The sequence below is a fragment of the Protopterus annectens genome, chromosome 1.part0, assembly GCF_019279795.1.
Source record: "Protopterus annectens isolate FY-2018-M chromosome 1.part0, PAN1.0, whole genome shotgun sequence".
In the NCBI taxonomy this organism is placed as follows: Eukaryota; Metazoa; Chordata; order Ceratodontiformes; family Protopteridae; genus Protopterus; species Protopterus annectens.
In genome coordinates this window covers 29,765,931-29,789,453 of record NC_056725.1, presented here as the reverse complement: position 1 = coordinate 29,789,453, position 23,523 = coordinate 29,765,931, and the positions used below count along the sequence as shown (strand labels likewise).

At 38.9% G+C, this 23,523-nt stretch overlaps 1 protein-coding gene across 1 annotated transcript in view; it reads left to right on the top strand.

Annotated features, from left to right (window-relative positions):
- The window catches only part of PAK4 (p21 (RAC1) activated kinase 4), a gene marked incomplete in the record, with an annotated part of 2,042,725 nt that overhangs the window by 955,310 nt on the left and 1,063,892 nt on the right, over window positions 1–23,523 (top strand). The window contains 1 exon segment of the mRNA XM_044080579.1: window positions 14,791–15,231. Within this exon segment, the coding sequence (XP_043936514.1) occupies window positions 14,791–15,231 (441 nt within the window).

Genomic DNA, 23,523 nt, shown 5'->3' with positions numbered 1-23,523 from the left:
TCACCAGTCCTCATTTCCTGGGTCCTATCTTAGAGACTACTGACAATTCAGTTAGTTATGTTGTGGTTTATGCCTAGTTTGGTGAGTTTGTCAACTATACCTGAGTGTGGTGTTGTGTTTTGTGCCTTAGCCATGCCCATGTAGGGGGAATGCACCATTTTCCCCTCTTTCATTGCCTTGGTGACCTTCTTGAAGTCCAGTAGGTTTAGTAGGCATGACCTTCCTTTGACAAAGCTAAATTGGGTTGGGTCCAAGTGCCTGAAGGTTGCCCATATCTTTTTTGATAATTTCCATGATAATGTGTTCCATGACTTAGCATATTAGACTAGTCAGATTAGGTAGATCAGTAGTATCTGGGGGGGGGGGGGGGTCCATTGTCCACCTTTGTGTAGTGGGACAACTTTTGTAGTCCTTCATTCATGTGGTGCAATATCTGTTTAAATGCTGTAGTTGAAAAGTGATTGAAGTAGTCTTGATGGGTGAAGTTTCAAGCTATTTAGAAGACATCCCAGCATATTAGGCTGTGTTTTTGACCTTAGCAAGCGCTGCCAGGACCTGCTTCCTGTCAATAGTTGGAGAGTATGTTAGTAGGTATTTCATGTGGGGAGGAGGTAAAGTTTGAGCAGTATTTGTCAGCAAACTCACTATGTCACTTTGCTCAGTGAAGTTGGCACCATTGACTGCCAGTTGAGCACGCTGATGTGTGCTAATTTTGTGGTTTCGGACATAGCTGTAGAAGGAATTGTCGTTGTCTTTAGCCTGGTAAGGCTGTCCTGACCTCATAATGCGCCTTGTTGAATATCAGTCCTTTTAGTTTCTTGTCTAATTTAATTAGAAAGCTCCTATCACTATGGGAGTTGCTCTTCCTGATTTTAACCATGATTTTTTTTTTTTTTTTTTTACTTTTGTTCTATTCCCTGTTAAGATTAAGATTCCACCAATGTGGTTTGTTTTTAGTTTGTTTTGGGCTTGCTTCTATAGAGGTTTAGCAGCCTCTATACAGCCATTCACATGAAGGAAAAAAACAGTAGCAAGATAAACAGGCAGTGGAATTCAAATTTACACAGGTATATACAGCTATAAATAATACTGAATGACAAATTCTGGAGCAGAATTCACAGTAACCCCACTACTGCAATCCTACTATAGGCTAAGGCACTAGACTGCTGAAATCAATTTTAAACAGGTGCATACCACTATAAAAAACACCAAAGCACAAATCCTCGATCAGAATTCACAATACTGCCACTGCTACAATCTCACCACACAGTATGCAGAAATTTACCAGCAATGTTGTAATAAATGACTAAATGAGGCTCAGATCTGGCAGTAGATCACAGTCCTGCCATAACTGTAAAAGAAGCTGCAAGATTCACTGAGGCCCTTAGACTAAGCTCAAAATACAAAAACAAAACTGCCTTTACGTGTAATTTTGCTTATAGAAATAGAAGTGCAGTATGTGTAAAAAAAAAAAAAAAAAAAAAAAAAAAAACGCTATAATTTTCACACAGCTGCATATGAAAGTGAAATAAAATGTACTGGTCTCACTGAAAACAAGCCTTGTAAGAATGAGAATAACAACTTAGGATAAAAAGGTCTTGTTACCAGGCAGAACTATTAAAAATCAAACACTTAAAAAAATAAAATCAAAGCTCAAAGTTTAAGTGCCAAGGATAACAAAGTAAAAATTTGGAAGTAAATCCAAGAAATCCAAAACAACAGACAAGCCCTTTCAGCTTAATCAGCCTTTTTCAGAGCGTGTTGTTTCCTGTTCCTTTGGAGCCTTTTAAAGGGTAATCGCCAATTGAAACATCTTATCAGTCTCTGCCTTCTGAGTACCAGTTTTAAAGGGACCACACCATTGAGTCCAGGCTCTTTGCTTGTAACCTGGCTGTCTATCGCAATTCCATATACTCAGTGTGATTGGATTCATCTCCTCCCCTCAAATCATCTGTGACAAGTTGGATTACCATGAAGCAAGGCGTATGTGTTGGATTATGTATAAACATGTTGGGCTAACGCATTTTATTTTTTCTTTAGTAGACATATATAGCTTACGTGATGAAGAATACATACTTTAAATGCTTTTAGTTTTTCCAGTGTAGAAACAAATACATAGTTTACGTAGTGCTAAATAAACTAGATTGCAGGAAGTACAGATTGCATAGAGTTCAAAGTTAAACCCTTTTTGCAGTCGATGCTAAAACGAGCCAGAACTATTGATGTAATTGTATGCCTTACATCTCCCACAAGGATACATTTCCAGATGTCCAATACATTCTTTATGGATCCTCGAGGGAGTATTAACACACACAACTCTCTTTAATTTATTATTTTTAAAACAAAATCTTGACTGGTCTCCAACAATCTTTTTAATGTCTGGATCAGTCTGTAATACATTCCAGTTATTCCTAACGACTTTACATATGTCTCTCACATCACTACTACAAGTTGAAGTAAATCTAATCCCTCTTTCACTTGTATCAACTCTGTGCATCTGTTTTGAAGTTACTTCAGTATTACGAGCTGAATAATATGAATGTCCTTTTGACCTTCTCAGCTCCCTGCTTTTACCAACAATTTTTTCCACTTCTCTTTTGATACAGCCTTGTTGTATGAAATTATTCTTCAAAGACTCAACTTCAGTCTCATAGTACATGTTAATTAGCACATGGTCTTGAAATCCTAAGCATCTGTCCCATTATAATTTGTGAGTAAATATAACTGGGATGCATGCTTGATCTGTGTAGCATATGGTTTTTCCAACATTTCTTCAGATGAACCTGTGTGTTAATACCATGTGCAGGACTGTGATTTAGATTAACATCCAGGAAGTCAATATTGGTTCTTGAATGCTTAATGTCAAAACTAAGGAACATAGTAGTCTTGTTGAGGTATGCAGTGAAGGCAACCAGTTAGTCTTCATTGTTGGCCCACAATAGAAAAATACCATTAACAAAACGCTTATAGAATATTGTCTTTTTTTCCCATGGATTTGTATCCTTGAAGACTTATTCCTTTTCCCACTATGCCATCACTATGTTGGAAAACTGTTGATGCAGGAAGTGCCCTTTTCTGCCAATGGTAGCAGTTCTCAAAATCAAAAATATTTTCCAAGATGATTAATAAGGAGAAAATTATCTCTATGATGTTAGTAACAATAGTGTTATCCAATGTTAAAGTACGAACTTCTTTGATTCCATCCATATTGGTTGGGTATCACAGTGAATAAATTCTTCACGTCCATGGTTATGAGGATTGGTACAATACCATCTCTCATATTGTCAACATTTTGAAATAAAGATGTTAGAAATTGGGACGTGCCCGTAAGGATGGTTGGAACCGTTTGTAAGAATAAGTTTGAGTTGATGTTCAACAAAGAAAGAAGAAGGTTCAGTCAGCCACCCAGCACCTGATACAATCAGGTGCATAGGTGGATCTGACTTACTCTTATGAACCTTCAGAAGCACTTTGATGATGGGCACTATAGATTTTTCCACTGTCAAATATTCATACAATTCCTTATTGATCTTCTGTGTCAAAAACATGTCCTGTATTTCAGCTTGAACTTTGTCCATCACTTAATTCACATCCTTTTTAGATGATGTCATGTAGGTCTGTGCTTCACTCAACATCCCTTTCATCTTGTTCTGTATAATACTATCCATAACAATGCCACCTCATTTATCCGCTGGTCTAATACTCGTGGCATTGTTGTTGCTTAGATTTTTTAAAGCTCTATTTTCTTCATAGGTTATATGTACATATAAAATCTTTCTATGTTCCTTTGGTCTGAGGTCTGAAACTTCTGATCTGAAGTAGTTTATTTCATTTGTCTTCCACCTTTGGGAGGGGGCTTTGGATCTGGCATGTATCTGACATGGCCACTTAACTACCATCATTGATCCGAGCTCTCAGCTCCTCCCCCTACCAATAATAACCCCGGTCTCCTTCCTCCCTTCAGATCTTGTTCGCCACTGATACAACCTGCAGTGTGGTCCAAGATCTTGGGAGCATGTTGTGTTTTTTTTTTTATCTTTTTCACATAAGTGAATTAAAGTTTTTGTCTTGTCTAATCTTCCTTGCTATCCTCCCCCTCGCGATTAGTGTCTGTACCAAAAAAAATAAAAAAAAATCCCTTTTCTGCCTTTCTTTCCCTAGCTGTGTGTGTGTGTGTGTGTGTGTGTGTGTGTGTGTGTGTGTGTGTGTATGGGGACAATGTCTGAAGCCCCCACATCTGGCTTCAGAAGCTGTTCTGAATGTGACCATAAGCTCTCCCCTGCTGATGGCCACACTCGGTGAATCGTATGCATGGGTGCCTCTCACCTTGATGCCTCCTGTCCTATCTGCACATCTGCACTGGGTTTAATCCCAGAGCACTTCTGGACAGGAGGAACAAACTGATAGTTAAGGGCAAAAAAACATAAAAAGGAGATGATTGCGATCTAAACAATCACCACAAACCACAAAAAGTTAGCAGGAATCACCAAATAAGGGCTCGCACCAAGAAAATATAAAAATGAAATAAAATATTTATTGAAATCCACAATCAAAGTCACAGCCAAAATTAACGCTTCCAAGCTGATACGTTTTCGATCAAGTTCTTCTTCAGATACAAGCAACCATATGGAACAACAGTAATATATATACCCTATTGTTTAATTGAAAAATTGCCTATCCAATAAAATTCATGCTAAAAAACACCCAATTAAAATTCCCTGGAAAAAACCCAAAGGACGCATCACATTATTTGAATTATAAAAAACACAATTATCTCTAATTATATTTACTGTTTAAATTATTAACAAAAATTTTTTTTAATTCAGGGCACTTACAAAAATACAATCCTTAACAAAACTCTCTAAATAAAATATAGTTATGACATGTAATATATAATATAATAATAATAATGCTGCCATCTGGTGGTATGACTATAGAATACACCAGCAGGATCAAAGTTTTGCTGATCTTAATCTCAATACAGACTTAATAGAAAAAAAATCATTTAAACCAGGGGGTTTTGTAGATTCCAAAATAATCTGCCAAAACAACTCCCTGTATTCCAACTTCGCTTCTCATATACCTCCTCTTATATCCTTAGGAACTGTTTCCAAAACAAACAAAAAAAAAAGACTGGGTTGTGACTGTATTTTTCTTAAGGAATGTTTAAATAAACAAGTGGTTCCTAAGGGTTTACGTATTTGTAAATTTCCAAATAGCGTTGAGGGCTCCGAGTTTCATTTGGAGTTGTTGAAAATATTTGATAATTGTGGTCTTGACGTTGTCAGGGCCATTCTTAAGGAAAATGAAAGGGTTAGGGCAGCTATTCTGGTGGAAATGGAACGTATCAATAATACTATTGTTAATGATCTTCTTTTTCAGGTGGACCATGAGAAAAAGTTATATTTGGATATTTTTTCACAAGTTGAATCGGAATGTATTACTAATATGAAGAGGAAACAAGGGAAACTTGAGAGAGATCTGAGGGAATACAAAGAGGGTAAAGCTTACCCTAAACCTAAACTGTTCCATTCATTTTTTAAAGAACATACTGTTGGTATAGTCAGTGGTGGTTTTGAGTGTCAGGATCAAGGATCTGAAGATGTTAGACATGAGCGAATAAATGACGGGGACATTGGATTCCCTCTAGAATATCCAGTCCCAGTACGCCGGTCCGACCGGATTCGCAAACAGAATCCGGTGCATTACAAGGCTTACTATCGCCACGACTATCACAGGACATAGGGACAGTAAGTTCTGGTTCTCAGATCGCCAGAGTAACATTCTGGAGTATAACAACTATAAAATTTTTAATTACAGTAAAGTGGATGTTCAAGGTGATCGTTTTCAGTTATTTTCGAAAGGTTTTAAATATATACCAATAAGGAAAGTGAGTATACTGAGATCTATAATAGATTTAAAGTTGTTTTTGAAAAAAAACAGAATTTATTTCTATTATTTCAGGATACTGACAGTGGTCCCTCAGGTTCGATCATGCTAAAGAAAAAGAGCATTATAAATCCCCCCCTACATCCCCAATTGAAAAATATAGAAAATTTATTGGAAACAGAAATCAGAAAAGTAGTGACAAACCATTATGTACATTCAAATCTTAACCATAATGAAAAGAAATTATTAAATGAATTAAAAATGATAGAACCATTAGGGTGATGCAACCGGATAAAGGGGGTGGGACGGTTCTTATGGACAGTATCCTGTATGAATCTAAGATGAATATTTTGCTTCAAGATACTTCGAAATACTCTAGGCCTTCTATAATTGAAGTTAATATTGCTAACAGCAAAATTAATGTATTGCTGAATGATTTATTATAAGAAGGTTCTATTAACAATGAGCAATTCAACTTTCTATTTAATAAACAACCAAGAGTCCCTTCTGTTTTTGGGATACCAAAAGTACATAAGGATTGTCTGGATCCCCCCCTAAGGGTTATTGTTTCCCCTGAGGGGTCTGTTACTACCCCATTGGCCAAATTTGTGGATGACAAACTCAAACAGCTTTCATATTCTGGTGAAACAGTCCTTAGGGACTCATGGGATTTCTTAAGATCTGTTAAACCGCATATGGTTTCCTCCAGTCTTGCTTTTGTTACACTGGATATATTTGACTTGTTTGTTTCTATTCCTCACGATATTGGGCTTCAGTGGTTGGAAGAGAGCATGAGGGATAGTGGTTTGTTTTCCCAAGACGATTTTAGGAATTGCCTGTTATTCATGGAGGTCATTCTGAAGAATAATTATATGTTTTTTCAGGGTGAATTTTTCAAGCAAAACAAAGGAGTGGCTATGAGGGCCAAATGTGCCCCCACATATGCCAACATAGTTTTAAACTGGTGGGAGAAACTGTATGTGATTCATAGTCCCTTTTCTGGTTGTTGGTCCTTATACAAAAGGTTTTTACATGATATTTGTATGTTTTGGACCGACACACAAGACAAATTATTTGAATTTCTGAACTATCTTAAAGGGGCAACCAATTTTTTAGATTTTACTTTTGATTTTAATGAAAATCAATTAATATATTTAGATATCTCCCTCAGTAAGGATAATTCAGGTTTTACTTCCAAGATACACCATAAAAATACTTTTTCCAATTCTTATTTACACTTTTATAATGGACATCTTTATTTTCAGAAGAAGAATTTGGTTAAGGGACAACTGGTCAGGACCAATAGAATGACCTCCCATGATGATGAATTTTTATTAGAATGTGGTAAAGTGCTCAACATGTTTAGTGATGGAGCATATCCAAAATCATTATTGGATGAAGTTTTGGAAGTGGTCCTTCAGGGTAGGAAAGATAGATTTGCTCCTATATTGGGGCAGGATGTACCCCCTATAACAACAACTGTTGTAACGAATAATATGCCCAACAGTTGGGACCACGCATATATTTTAGATTATTCAGGTGATTCGGGGGTGATCAAAGACATTATTAGTAGAGAATGGGAAAGGTTTGTTCAAATTTCCGACTTGGGGTTTAACAAACAACAGCCCTTTATTGTGAGGATTTCAATTTTAAACAACTTTTTGAGTTTGGTACATCCACTTTTAAGAGTAATGGGTCCTGTAGTTTTGGAACCTACAAATGTGGTTTTTGTTCGCAATGTCCAAATATCAATAAAAACAAAATTTTTATTTCTGCAAGGAATAGACGTATTGTTAGTAGTAGTTTTTCAAATTGTAATACTTTTGGGGTGGTGTATATTGCTGTTTGCAATCAATGTACCTCCTTTTATGTGGGGAAAACTGAGAGAAAACTAAAGTGTCGTATTTATGAACATCTATATGATGATAGAAAACAGCATAATAATAACGCATTATATAGGCACGCTTTGGTTTGTCCTCAGGCAACATTTTTTTTTTTTTTTTTTTTTTTGGAAACGGTTCCTAAGGATATAAGAGGAGATATGTGGGAGGCGAAGTTGGAATACAGGGAGTTGTTTTGGCAGATTATTTTGGAATCTACAAAACCCCCTGGGTTAAATTATTTTTTGTCTCTTTAGCCTGTATTGAGATTTAAGATCAGCAAAACTTTGATCCTGCTGGATGTATTCTATAGGCATACCACCAGATGGCAGCATTATTATTATATTGTACATTACATATCATAACTATATTTTATTTAGAGAGTTTTGTTAAGGATTGTATTAGTAAGTGTCCTGAATTAAAATTTTTTTTTGTTAATAATAATTTAAACAGTAAATATAATTACAGATAATTGTGTTTTTTATGATTCAAATAATGTGATGCGTCCTTTGGGTTTTTTCCATGGAATTTTAATTGGGTGTTTTTAGCATGAATTTTATTGGATAGGCAATTTTTCAATTAAAGGAACACTCCACCCTCTCATACAGTTTAACTCAATCGTTGAGTTTCTTTTCTCCCTACAATACGGTTCCAGCATTATGTATGTACCAGAAACCTGCTTGTAGTTTTTAAAACTTTTATTTCCTTGCATTGGAGTCAAAGGAAGGGAAAGCCCACCTACTTTTTTTTTTAAACTCAACTTCTCACATAATTTGCAGAGAAGTTAGTCTCCACCTGCATGACATATCATAGACAAAGTTAAATCTGTAGTTTACCCTGTCAGGTACTGCTGTCAATCTTAGATGGTCAATTAATCCTGCTGTCAGGAACACAGCAGCTGATATAAAAAAAAGACAGAAAGCTGTGGAATTGTTTCCACTGTTTTCATTGCAGAGGGGAGGAGAACTTAACACTCCCCTTTCATAGCAAAACAAAGCAATTAGATTAATCAGAGGTTTAAAGGCAATTGTCAACTCTTCTGACAAATTTACATAAGCAGCAACACAGTATTGAAATTCTAAGCTTTAGATGTTATTTATAATAGTTTGCGTTAAGATAACTTGAGTAGTAGCAAAGATTTCTGTGACATTTAGAGAAAAGTCAGTAAATATTTTTTTCTTGTAAAGCATAAATGCATTTACCATTTTCAAGCCCCCCCCCCCCCACACACACACACACACACGCACACTCACAGGCCAGAACTGCAGAAAGAGAGTCAGATGGCAACCCTATCAACTAGGTGCACTGATACTGTTCATAAAAAAGGTCTTTTATGCTTTGTGGGACATCCTTCCAGAGGGGGATGCATATCTGGTACATGCAGATCCATTGTAAGAGATTCCCACTGACTTTGAGTCAGTGTTTACATTGTAAGAGAGCAACCATAATATACAGCTGAATTTACTTTACATTTACTCTGTGTCCTTGCATTAAGAACACTAAGAAAAGGAAATCAGAAGTACTTAACTGTGTTTAAATGCATACACGCGCTTTTCTACACGTCCTTTATGTACATATACAGAAACACATACATACACACACAATGTGTGTGTGAGTAATGTGTGCATACATTGAATTTATAATAAACATAATACAGTTAAGCATTATTAATGTATACATTCTAGTAAATTTTGCTCAATGATTTAGTTGGTCACACATTGGCTATGTGTTCCACATGCAGTCTTGGTCAGTCTTTCTGTCAGTATTTTTTTTTCTTTGTATTGATAAGTGCATTTATTATCTTTACCATTGTAGCTTATGTTGTGGCTGAAAAAGGATCCTGGAGCCACTTTACTTTCCTGGTTACCAAAGTATAAATAAATATGAATTAGAAAAAAGGAGGGGGAACATGACAGAAATAACTGAGGAACTAGTAAAGCACATTTTAAGTCTGCATCATTCATGAGAGAGAAAAATCCTCCCACTGAAGGCATTGGGAAGTAGCAGACTCTTAAGTTTAGAGTCCTACTACTTGTCACTTGTAAATGAACAGCAAGGAATCATTTACTGCAGTGAGAGTTTTCACACCTCAGCATGAGAGTATGGGGGATGGTTTATCAAGTTTGTTAGGACTACAAAAGACTCCTCTTACAAAAAACTGTTTTTTATATGCTTTCTTTTTCTGCAAGTAGCTAATAGCTATTTATACCACAGAACAAGCTCTGTCAGAGAGATAAATGAGGCTCAGTCGGGTAAACAGAGAGCAGCTCTTTTACAGAAGGTGTGTTTAGATGACTGTGCTGCACAGTCCTGCCATTATATTTTAATGGCATGAGAAAACAGCACCACTTCCTTATGTCTGGCATGAGTCATATAAAGAGGACTTGAAGAAAGCAAGAAAATAAGATCATGTTACCAGGGCAGGCATCATCCGCCATTTTGAGAGAAATGCATTAAAATTGTAAAAGAAGCACTTGGAGTGATTTTGAGTTATTAAAATAGCACAAAAACAAATATACAATGAAAAAAATGTTTTTTGAGTTCCAAGGTGGAGTTTTCCTTTAATTACTTTGCTTCCTTTAATTCTCATTAGTAGCTGTCTCTTTCACCATATTAAGGAATGTTTGGATGACAGGGTTGAAAATGCAGCTGAGGAGCTTGTTCCTTTCAAAGTAACAACTGCAGTTCAGTGCTTAAATGTGAGAAATCTGACCCATGTAGGTGTGTTACTTGGGCTGAAATGATTTGTGCTGCATTCACAGTTTTAAATGTTGTAGCTAGGATTAGTCTTTGTTGATCTTTATCCAACTCACTGACTTGTCTTAACAAAACAATGTACACAATGCAAAAATACTGTAACAAAACAGAAGAAACCTGCACTTCTACAGAAATTACAGTGTAGAAAAAATGCAAACTCAAATACTGACAAAGTAAGAAGAGTTAGATGAGCATATTTGCTTTTTCTTTCTTTGTGGTACTGAGTTTTCTTTGTGGTGAGAGAGACATTTGCATCTGAAAACTAAGCAAACTAAGCTGGAAAGCCCTGCCTTTGTTCAGACTGTAGGTTATGCTGTTATCTGGGGCGTGATACTGGCAATCTGTAACTGATAAGGCACATTTAAAGGTCTTTAAGAGAGACTGTTTTCTTAATGTCTTTGTAGTTGGTATAAGTCACCTAACTTAATTACTCTGCCATTTTTTTAATTTCTCCAAGTCTTTTGGGTTTCTAATACCATGATGGGAATGGACCACATTCCTAAGTCAAAGTACAGTTAAAGTTCATGAAATTAGTATTGTTTCAATCTTTGACGTCATCCAGGAGTGCTCTTCGCAGCACCCGTAATGCGCCCAGGAATGACTCCTGCAGTTCATATGGGGTTACATGGCTTGGTAATGTATCTAAATACGATTTCTGTCTAGATATCTTTCTAACACATTGCTCTCGTTTCTGCCTGCAAATCCTGATATTTTATGACTTTGTGTCTCTGTACGCAACACGCTGTAGTCACTGGGTGTGGCGATTTCAATGATCAATGCTACTTTTGTCTTATTTACTTGGACCACTGTATCCGGTTTTGTAGGATCTGTCTTTTTGAACTATTGGTGATGGGTTTTCCCATGTGATATGAAGACAATTTTCTATGATGCTTTGTGGCTCGTGTTTCCAGTGTGTTTCAGCCACTTCAGTAGCATAATGTCTGCACAACCCCAGTGCAACAATCTTGCCACATTATTGTGCTTTCAGTATGCAGTTCTTCTGCCATTAGTATATCACAACCAGCAATGAGGTGGGTGAACATTTACAATTCAGTTTTACAAAACCTACATTTGCCTGTTTCTCCTACATGTTCAATGGACTTTGTAAACCAACATGTATGCAATATACTATCTTGGGCCGCCAATATTAACCTTTCATTTCTTGGTTTGAATTTGTCTTTCCTTAACCATTCCTGCATTCGTTCCTGATAAACATGAGGTTCTTCCATAGGTTTTGTATACTTGCTACTATATTTATGCATTTTCCACATTTCTTGCCTTCTCATCTGGTCCTTCACCTTATATTCATTCTTTTGTTTTTTGGCACATTCAGTTGCTGCCTGATTTTTTTCTACTTCGTTTGATTTCCATTCCTGCTTGATGCCAATATACTTCTGCTAAATTAAGCAGAGAATTTAGTCTCCACACGTTTCAAAACTTTCACTACATTTGAGTCTTGTGAGGTCAGCAGGTATGTGTGGAGTCCACAATTGCAGATCTATACATGTAATCAATTTCACGGAGGCCCATCCCACCTTTGGAACGGGGAATATATAATCTCGGTATATACTGATTTTTTATAAATCATTTGGTGAGCATGGAGCATCCTTCTTGTTTTCCTGGCTAATTTATCCAACAAGTTTTGGGGCCAGTTAGTCATTTCAAAACTATAAGTTAGGACAGGAAGAGCAAATTGGTTTATAGCTTGGATTTTGTTCCTAGATGTCAGTGCTGTTTTCAGGGTTAATTTAAGTCTACTAAAGTATTCCTTACTAAGTTTTATTTGCATTTGTTCATGTTTTATTGCTGATCCTTCATCAATTCCCAAATATTTATGTACTCCCTCTTGCTCAAGTTCTTTTATATCACATTCTTGTCCCAAACTGATGTTTTCCTGGTGCTGCATTTTTCTTGCTTTAAAGGTTGCTTTTGCACATTTATCAAGACCAAATGACATTCTTATATCATCTGAAAAAGTTTTGACAACCTGCAGTTGTGCTTTCAGTTCCTCAACTGCCATTCTTATAGCCTGTGTGTAACAGATGAGACAAATGCAGGAAAGAAAGACAAACATATTTAAATGGTGCGTTTTCTGTATGTGATTACTGTTGAAATACAGGGAAGGAAAATTACTTTTTGGGAGAAAAACTTGGCTTTTGGGTGGAGTGCTCTTTTAAGAAGTGGGTTTGCTGAAAATGCAAATACAACTTTTACCTTTTTTAAAGAACTGCTTTTATTTTTAATTCGATGCAGGTGTTAATTTGCTACTTCTGCGTTTTCTTTTGAAAGAGCAGTTACATTTTCCAACCTATTATAGCTGAAAATTACCATCACCTCTAGTTACCCCCCCCCCAGGAAATACCCTCCATCATATCACTGTGCTGTCTAAAGCTGAAAACATAGCCTCAATGGGTCCTGACAATATCCTAGGATGCTTCCTAAATACCTTGAAACATGACCTGTTAGGCTCAGTAGGATCTCTATTTTAACCACAGGCTTCAGACAGGCTTTATCCCTGGGGAGTGGAGGATAGCAAAGGTCACCTTCTGCATAAAGGGTGGCCATTAACATACCCAGGAAATTACACACCCATGCTTTTCACTGTTCTCATATGCAAGGCTGTGGAAAATAAAATCTTGGACCTGATGAACAGTGACATTGGAAATCTCCAAACATTGGACCCAAACCAGTTCAGCATAGTCGAGGCAGGTCATGCCTGCTCATTCTATTGGACATCTTCAAGAAAGTCACCAAGGCCACGGATGACTGTAAAACAGTGTATGCTGCCTACTTGAGGTGGCTAAGGCATTTGGCACAATTCCCTACTCTGGTATTGTAGATAAACTCTCAGAATTGGGAATAAATCCCTACACGTGTTGAGTGGTGGGATCCAGATCCATCACCAGGTCAGTTACTTGTGGTGTTAACCACAGGTCTCAGTCCTGGGATCTCTCCTGTTCTGCATATACTTCTTTGAAGTCAAGGTTACTATAGATGGCCTTTATCAGCAAACTTGGTCAGTCAGTTGGTGCTAGAGTCATTAATAGTACACCCCTAAGAGTGGACCTAAAGATATAGGTACACACACACACACAGACAGTAAACTGAAATTTCACCAACTTATGTCTGCGGTGGTGAGGAAGTCCTTCTCTGTGACACAGCTTATAAGTAAGTGCATGGCATCCAGATCTAAGAAGGTTATGTAGTCCCACAATACTATGCCCTCATTAGACCAATAACTGAGTGCAATGCATCTTTCTTCATGTACCTGACCAGACACTAGCAACAACTGGAGCGGCCTCAGAAGTTCCTTACAAAAATGTCCATCCGGGTTGTAAACAACATTATTTGTCTCCTACCACCTAACGTGAGATCTATACCTAACTTGTAAGGCATTCTCAAATCCAGTCTTGATGGAACTGTTACATCTTTGCAAAACAAACAGAATAAGGAATATCTGATCCATGGATCTAAACCTGGTCTGATGTGAACAAAACATGCTGGTGGACAGGTATGTGTTTGATATTACCTCTTCTATGGAACAGGCAACTATTCACATGAAGTAGAGCCCTTCCCTGATCCTCTTCAGATGCTATTTGGATCAATGGATGGGGAATCATAAATTCACTCCTGGGGTAGCACCTATGTCCCTTATGGCAGGGCAGTCCATAAAATACTCAAAGGCTTAGCCCCAAACCTAAGCCATCCTCTATCCCTTGGGCATCGAAAATCTGGGTAAATCCAGATAATAATTAACTAGTTTTGTGAAGGCTCTTGAGACGTTAGTTTAGTAATCTTCTATGAACCTATGAATTGCCGTACTTCACAGCAACACATTAGCCATTAATTTTGTCTAACTGCCCAAATGGGGTGTCCACAGTAGATCGTGTTTTGGTGGTTCATTTTATTTAGTTTTGCAGCATTTGGATGTGGCCTAAGTACTTGTTGTTTTGGTGAGGAAGGCTCATTTGTATTCTAATAAATAGGCAAGTATTTATTTTTAATTGTCTTAATTGTTCAAAGATTGTTATTGTGGTCTCTCGCATACTGTTTTTAACTGAACATGGTTGCAAAATCTTGAACAAAAGATCCATGATTTGGCAATACATTTGATAGTAAGATTTTGTTATGCGTTTCGGCAGTAACAGTTCTGAGAATTTTCTTGCTGATATTCTCTTAATGAATTAACCTAGCTCAGTAATGTGTTGAAAACAATCTTCCTTTTAATCTGTTGACTAGTACATTTTTTTTTTTTCTTCTTTAGATGGATCATCACATTGGAAAATCTGAAGATAGATTGCACAGTGGTCCACTGAGTGACAGCAAAAGTACTATATGCAAGACCCGTCAGGGCCAGCACAAATACAACCCTGCGGGATCATTGCAATCAGGTTTGGTTCCACATGCTTCTGACCCCCAGTTAGCACATCCAGTGCAGTCAAACTCTCAGCATCCACAGTGCCCGCCACAGCAAAAATCCCCCCAGCGAGAACCACAACGAGTATCTCATGAACAGTTTAAGGCTGCTTTGCAGATGGTCGTAGACCCAGGTGACCCAAGGACCTATCTGGATAACTTTATCAAGATAGGCGAGGGATCTACAGGTGTTGTCTGTATAGCAACAGTAAAAAGCACAGGGAAACTGGTAGCTGTGAAGAAGATGGACCTCAGGAAACAGCAGAGGAGAGAACTTCTTTTTAATGAGGTATTGCAATGAGAAGTCAACCTGCAAAGTATACATTACATATGCTGTTTTTCACTTTGTCTGGTTGTTTGCTGCTTGATTTTTAGTTCATTATAGAGTTGGCAGTGTTTATGCAAAAAAAAAAATCAGGTTTATCAAAAAGTACATCTTTTTTGTTCATTGCTTTTGTTTAAATATTTTGTACTTCAAAACCCTACTTCCTTTGTTTGTCTAAGACAGTAAGATGGTAATTTATGTCCATGGAAAACTATAATTTCTTCACAAAGATACTCTTTGCTTATTCTAGTGTCGGACTAGAGGTAATAGAATCTGCACTACCCTTTTCAGTGTGCAGGGATCCCCCAGTAAAGAGATGTCAGCAAATGCCTCTGTCTCTAGGACATTTCTCATAAGTTAAATTGACTACACTTCGTGGTCTCTGTCGTTTAGCTTCCCAGAAGCATTTGGAATGCAGTCTCCCTTTTCAGGAAATGCTTAATGTCCAGAAGGCTTTTATTACAGATTGTTAACACTTAATACTAAAGAAATATTTTTTGGAGCATGTGTATCATTGGCTTATTTAGGCACCCATACCTAAGCCTTGGTTTCTTGTTTGAAATGATTGGCCATATATTGCTGTCGTCTATAATAGTATTAAATGTTCAGTTTTTAGAATGCAATGTTTGATTACAGTCCACTTCATTGCAGTCTGTCAGCTAGCAGATTGTGAATTTGAGCTCGCACCTACAGAGAAATTAAGTGTTTTCTGGGGTGGGACTTGAACGCTTTCCCACATACCCTAGCATTCAGAGCCGGATCAAGGTCAAATTGGACCTTAAGCAGCCATACTAATATCCCGTTACTTGGCTATCTCTTCTCAATTACCATAAAACACTACTCAGAGCTGTCAGTGTGCACACATTATATTTATTTATGTATTTGTTTATTTTACTTTTACAGTGATCAGAAAGATTTGGATTTAATTTCAAACATTTCATATTTTACAGCAAAAATATTGACAACTGTTTGCTAAGCAGAAAACTGTTCTACATTGAAAACATTTTTAGGATGAGCAACAGCAAACTTATCTTCCCTTGAAACTTGCATTTATTGAAAATGCAGCTGGCAACCCAATAAACTACAAGATGTAAATAAATCCAGTAGAACCAGGAATCCAGGATGCCAGTTAGTGTAGAAATGATCCATCTTTATTGAAACCAACAGATGTTCTTCATCTCACATTGCTGCAGTCATAACCTGTGGGTAGTCCGCTGTCCTCGGTCGGCCCGAATACCAAAGTGTTAGGCTGGCGTCGGTCATGGTCGCTTAGATCTGACGTCAGTACGCCGTAGTACTAAAGCGCATGACCGACGTCATATCCTCAGTCTTTCTTGCCGCATGGTCCGAAGCAGAAGCAGAGTTTGCAAGTGCCGTTCGGCATCCTGAAATTTTCCTATTCCGAGTTTCAGACCGAAGACCAAGTTGGGCTAAGTACCCCATTGGGGAATATTTTTGTCTTTTCTTGCCTCAGTTAATTCCGGATGTCAGAAAAAGTGAATAATTGTATTTCTTGTGGGAAACAGATACCTCATAGGGATTACCACTCTCTTTGTATTCCTTGTTTGGGGCCTGAGCACGACGTAGTCGGGTGTCGCTTTTGTGCTAAATTTAATAAGCGCACTATTAAGCGTAGGTTAGATTGTGCTAGGCTTGTCTTTGGTAAGCGGTGTAATTATAATATGCCGTCGGATCCTCCGACGCCCGCTACCGCGAAGAAGCGCAAGGAGAAATCTTTGAAATCCAGGCAGGATGAGTCGTCCGTTCCGGACGCCGGTTCTTTAGAGACCACGGTGGAGTCTGTGGATCCGGCCGAGGTTTCTGTTGAGTCTCAGGAGGAACCTTTAGTTTTGCAAGATGTGGCCTCTCAGGAGTCAGGCTGAGGGGGCCTCTCAGGTGGCTGTGCTCCCTTCTTTGCATAAGGTGGTTAGGCCTTCTCCCTCTGTTTCTAAGGTACCTTCTAAGGCCAGGCCTGGGTTATCTTCCTCTGGTGTCAGTCCTAGTTCTGCAGGTTCTATGCCTAAAAAACACATGCTTAAAATGGTAGAAGATTTAATTACCTTAATTAGAGGTTCTATGCCCCCTCCAGATAAGAGGCCTAGGGTGGAGCCAGAGGTGGAAGGATTGGAGCATTCTTCAGATTATTCAGAGTCTTCGGCTGAAGACATTCAGGATTTTCCCCCTTATTCTGATTCTGACGCAGAGGATTCTAGTCCCTCTGCTTCCCCTCCAGAGGATTTTTCTTTTTCAGAAACCTTGCATTTTATGAGGGAGCATTTTAAATGGGAAGGTCAGGATTTCTCAGATTCCCGAAAGAGGCTTAGGGAATTCTTGTTTTTACCTCAACATAGGCCCTTGGCTATACCTCCGGTCTTGGATGTGGTACAGGATGTTTTCTCTGAGGCTTCACTTAATCCAGATTCTTTGCCTCCTGCCCCAGTTAAGCCAGACAGGTATTACAGGGTGCCTGAGGCTCATAAATATTTGTATAAGAGCCCTAGGGCGGACCCTGAAACTATTAGCCAGGGACCTAAGGGTGTCAGGGCTTCTGTTGTAAAGAACCCAGTTCCTATGGATAAGGACTCTAGAGCTCTGGACAGGTGGGGTAAAAAAGTGTATACCTCTTCCACGCTTGCAATGAGGGCTTTAAATTGCCAGTTTCATATGCTGAAATACCAGAATTTTCTTCTTAGTCAATTGAAATCTAAGGTGGATGCTTTAGCAGAAGGCATAGAGTGTAAAGAATTACAGGATTTGGTTCATGCCTCTGATCAAGTGGGTAAGCATTCCTTGCAGTGTGGTTTTGATGCTTTGCAGGCCTTTTCTAGGGTGGCTGCCACTGGATCAGTTATTCGTAGGCACGCTTGGCTTAAGGATCAGAACTTGTCAGAGCATGTTAAAGCTCGAATTCTGGATGCTCCACTTCAGTCTGAAGTTTTGTTTGGTTCTCCTGTGGAGTCAGTCTTGAAGAAAATGGAGGACAAAGCTAAGTCTATGCAGACTGTTAAAGATTTCTTACAAGTGCAGCCCCCTAAGTTTAGCAGAAATTGGCCTACTAAGGGTTGGGCTTACCCTTCTTCTGATTTACAGTCTAGGGGCAGATCTAGGCATGGTAGGGGCAGAGCTCATGCACAGGGTTCTTTTAGGCCTAGGACGTGGAGTTCCCCTGCGCAGTCTGCTGGTGAGGACAGGGGCCAGTCCTTTCGTAAGCAGACCCAATGACCTACATCTTCAGCTGCCTGATTCTTCTTGTCTGGCAGCTCCTCTAGGGGGAAAGTTAGCACTTTTCAGGCAAAATTGGCTTTTAGTAACCCAGGACAAATGGGTGTTGGACATTATAAACCGAGGCTACAAGTTTTATTTCCACACATTGCCCCCTTTCAAAGGCATGCCAGACGTTCCTCCTCAGCAAAAGGCAGAGGCTCACAAACAGATTTCTTTACTTCTTCAAATGGGAGCTATCCAGCAGGTGCCTCCATTAGAGGTGGGCCTAGGATTTTATTCTCGCCTGTTTCTTGTACCAAAGAAGGGGGACACTTGGAGGCCGATTCTGGATTTGTCTATTCTCAACACATACCTGGATATTCCAAAATTCAAAATGTTGACTTTGCAACAGCTTCTACCTATGCTAGGCAAAGATCACTGGATGGTAACTCTGGATCTCAAGGAGGCTTATCTTCATATTCCTATCAGGCCAAGCTGCAGGAGATTCCTGCGTTTCTGGGCTGGGACTTTACATTATCAGTTCTCTGCATTGCCCTTTGACTTATCTACTGCATGGGGTATTCACAAAGGTTCTGGCTCGGTGATAGCCTTCTTCAGGTTAAGAGGAATACAGATTTATCCTTACTTGGACGATTGCCTGATTCTGGCTCAAGACAAAGACAAGCTACTTCACCATCTTCAGTATGTTATGGCAGTGTTAAGGTGCCTAGGGTATTCTGTGAACGAAATAAAGTCCAGTCTAGTACCCTCTCAGGACATGTGCTTTCTGGGTGTGAGACTGAATACAGCCTCTCAGATGGCGTTTTTGACCCCGGACAAGCAAAGAAATCTTTCCCTTTACTTCCAGCAATTGTCTCACCTGTCAAGGCTGACTGCAAGGACAGTCCTTCAAGCCTTGGGGTTCATGGCATCTTGTATTCTGGTACTTCCCAATGCCAAACTGCATATGAGGAAGTTACAATGGTATCTCAAGAGTGTATGGGCCTTAACACTGCCACGATTTGGACACTGTCATTCAGATAATACCTTGCATTCAAAAGGAATTTTTGTGGTGGGCTCAGGAATGTCACCTAAACAAGGGACTCTCTGTGACCCGACCAGAGGCGAGTCAGATCTTAACGACAGATGCCTCGGACAAGGCTTGGAGAGCACACCTCAATGGAAAATGGGTTCAAGACACGTGGCCTGCCAGACTTCAGCATTGCATATCAACATGAAGGAGATGTTAGCAGTCCAATTTGCATTGATGGCCTTCAAGGATCTACTACACCCAGGACATGTGTTGATTCAAACAGACAACACAACTGTCATGTGGTACATCAACAAGCAAGGGGGAACCCATTCGTACCCACTTTGCAGGCAAGCTATGATTTTGTGGGAGACGGCTCTCAGTTTGCACCTCACTCTTCAAGCAAGGTTTCTGCCAGGAGCACAGAACTCCTTAGCGGATGTTTTGAGCAGACAGATGGTGGATCCCCACGAGTGGAAACTGGATCCTCATGTATTTCGACAGTGTTTTGGGGGACTCCAGACATAGATCTGTTCGCTTCTCCACTAAATTTCCAGCTGCCAAAGTTTTGCACAAAGATGTTTCATCCAAAAGCTTGGAAAGTGGATGCTCTATCATTCAGTTGGAACAACCTTCACGTCTATGCCTTTCCTCCTCTGCCTCTCCTTCCCAAGGTGCTCTTGAAGGTCAGACAGGACAAGCCATCCATGATTCTTATAGCTCCAGATTGGCCACGTCAGCACTGGTACCCTCTGCTGAGGAGTTTAGTACGAGAGCCTCCTTGGCCTTTGCCAGCAAGTCCACACCTTTTGTCCCAGGCAGGCTATCATTTCCTCAATGTCAGGATACAGTCCCTGCATCTGACAGCCTGGCATATTCTGTTCTAGACCCTGGAGGGTCGCAGCTTCCTCAACAAGTTTTGAATGTTGTTTTGGAGGCCAGACGGCCTAGTACAAGGAAGGTTTATGCTGATAAATGGAGGAGATTTTTTCTTTGGTGTAATGCAAAGGATTTTGATGTTTCAGTACCTAATTTGAGTGTTTCACTCCAGTATCTTAAAGAATTACTAGACAAAGGTTTGTCTTTCTCCTCTGTAAAAGTTCATGCTGCAGCCATTTCTGCTCACTATGACTGTGACCCACCATTGTTCTCTCATCCTTTGTTTAAGCAATTTCTTAGAGGGCAAAGAACATAAGACCCCACGTAGAGCTCCTACTCCTTCCTGGGATCTCAATTTTGTGTTGGAGAAACTCACTTTATCTCCTTTTGAGCCTGCAGCTACAGCTGAGTTGAAGTTTTATCTTGGAAGACAGCTTTTTGTTGGCCATTCGTCTGCTAGAAGGGTATCTGAATTACAGGCTCTAATGGCAGTTGAACCCTTCCTAATTTTTCATAAGGATAGGGTCTCTTTCGTACTAACCCTACTTTCATGCCTAAAGTGGTCTCAAATGTGGCCTTGAACCAGTCTATTCATTTGCCTACTTTTATGCTGATCCCCAAAATAAAGGGGAAAACATTTTGCACTCTTTGGATATCCACAGGCAGTTGCGTTATTATTTGAGCAGAACTAAAGGGTTCAGACAGTCTCAACAGTTGTTTGTTTCTTTTGCTTTGGGTTCTCAAGGGAAACCTGTTTCTAAACAAACTATTTCTAAGTGGATTGGCCATTGTATTGCTTTTTGTTATTCTCATCATGGTAAGGAGATTCCAGCTGGAATCAGACCTCATTCCACTAGGGCTACTGCCACTTCTACTGCCTTTCTGAGGGGTGTAGCTACTAAAGATATTTTGGAGGCAGCTACTTGGAGTTCAGTGCACACTTTTTCTAAGCATTACCATCTCCCTCTTTATTCAAAATCTAGAGCGGGGTTTGCCACTGCAGTTTTGCAGGGCATGCTAGCAGCCCCCAATGCTTTATAGTTTTACCAACCTCCCTTTACTTTTGCTTTGGGATTCTACCCACAGGTTATGACTGCAGCAATGTGAGATGAAGAACATAGTACAGTTTTGTACCTACCATAAATGTAGATGTTCGAAGATCCACATTGCTGCAGTCCAATTTTCCCTCCCTCCTTCCCCACTGTAGTTTGGGGTGGTTGTGTGGTTTGGGTTATAAAATATTGTTGGTACATGGGTGGTTGGATATTTTTCCTGTTTTTTGGCTTTGGCCTTTCTTTTTAGGGCCTTCTGACATCTGGGGCAAGAAAGACTGAGGATATGACGTCGGTCATGCGCTTTAGTACTACGGCGTACTGACGTCAGATCTAAGCGACCATGACCGACGCCAGCCTAACACTTTGGTATTCAGGCCGACCGAGGACAGCGGACTACCCACAGGTTATGACTGCAGCAATGTGGATCTTCGAACATCTACATTTATGGTAGGTACAAAACTGTACTTTTTAGCGCTTTCATCTCCGTAGTAGAGACTTCATCAGAAACAATTAACTGCATTTAATTACACATTTATATAGTATTTGAATCAATGACATCACATAATAATTAACATTTAAAACAATACAAACCTAAAAAATATTTTTATGAAACTACTAAACTATATATGTTAAACATATATGCCTTTTGTATTTTTGTTTTTATTTTATTTTATTTTAATGTGTGTATTTGGCACCTTGGGTCTAGTTTAGAACACAAATTATTATTTAAAAACTTTGTTAAAATGTATTGTTGTATGTAATATATAAACTTCTGAATAATTAAATGCAGTTAATTGTTTCTGATGAAGTCTCTACTACGGAGATGAAAGCGCTAAAACTGTTGGTTTCAATAAAGATGGATCATTTCTACACTATCTAACTGGCGTCCTGGATTCCTGGTTCTACTGGATTTATTTACTGGTTTATCTAGTTCCAAACTACAATACAGTTACAGTATGTAGTGAAGTACTAATTAACAGTTCAAAGGGTGTAGGAATTCATTAAACAAATGGACAGCTTATTTGATAACAGCTTGGGACTGCCCATTGTACGCAAGTGTCCCTTTCCAGGGGCAGCCCAGGAGCACTGTCAGTTGAAGTGACTTGTTCAGAGTTGCACAACAAAGAAACGGAAGGTGAAGGAGACAAACCCTGCACTACAGAAACAGCTCATAACCTTGGTCATCTGCATTAAGTACCTGCCAGACTGTTGTAGCCCAGCAAAGTGCATTCCATGTCAATGTGCTTGCAAAAAAAAAAATATATATATATATATATATATATATATATATATATACATACAAAATTAAAATCCATCCATCACCAACCCTTTTTTCCCATAACTGCATATGGGTCAAGGTGTCACTTTAACAGTGACAGTTATCTAGACCCTATTAACATTAAACACATAGAATTCAGGTTGTCCAGTTTATTCACAGCCAAATAATAAACACACAATCAAAAGAAAATAAAAACAAAAATGATCGTACCAAGGAACAGGACTCATATCTTGATGTTCCTGTTGACCAAAATAAATTCTTTCCTTTAAACCATAATTGCTGCATGTTACAGAAACCAAGTATTTATACACATGCGCGCGCGCACACACACACACACACACACACACACACACACACAATTACAGGCACTTGAATGATAGCACACCTCAGTTATCTGCCTGAACAAGTGAATGAATACATAAATAATGAGCCGGAAATGTATCTCATCTTACTGCTGTAAAAAACATGAAAGACCCAAAAGTCAGGAAAAGATTTCAGTGTTTCCCTTGTATAGCTAAAAAAGTTGCTTGAATAATATGCTTTTTAGTAGCAAGCAGTTTCTGAAGGATACAAAGTCTGAAACACATGCCCGTCATTGTTCCAGAGTCAAAAGTAGTGAGGCAAAGATCCAAATGTTGCGTAGCAATTTCTGTTATCTGTTTGCTAACCAGGTAAGCTCACTATACAAAGTGGAAGGGGTAAGGACTTGGTGGAAAAAAAAATACAGCATGTGCATTTTCATGACAGTCCAATAAGAGGTATTGCTACCTGATTGTATTCCCCTTTACCTGAAAAGGAATTTACAAAGC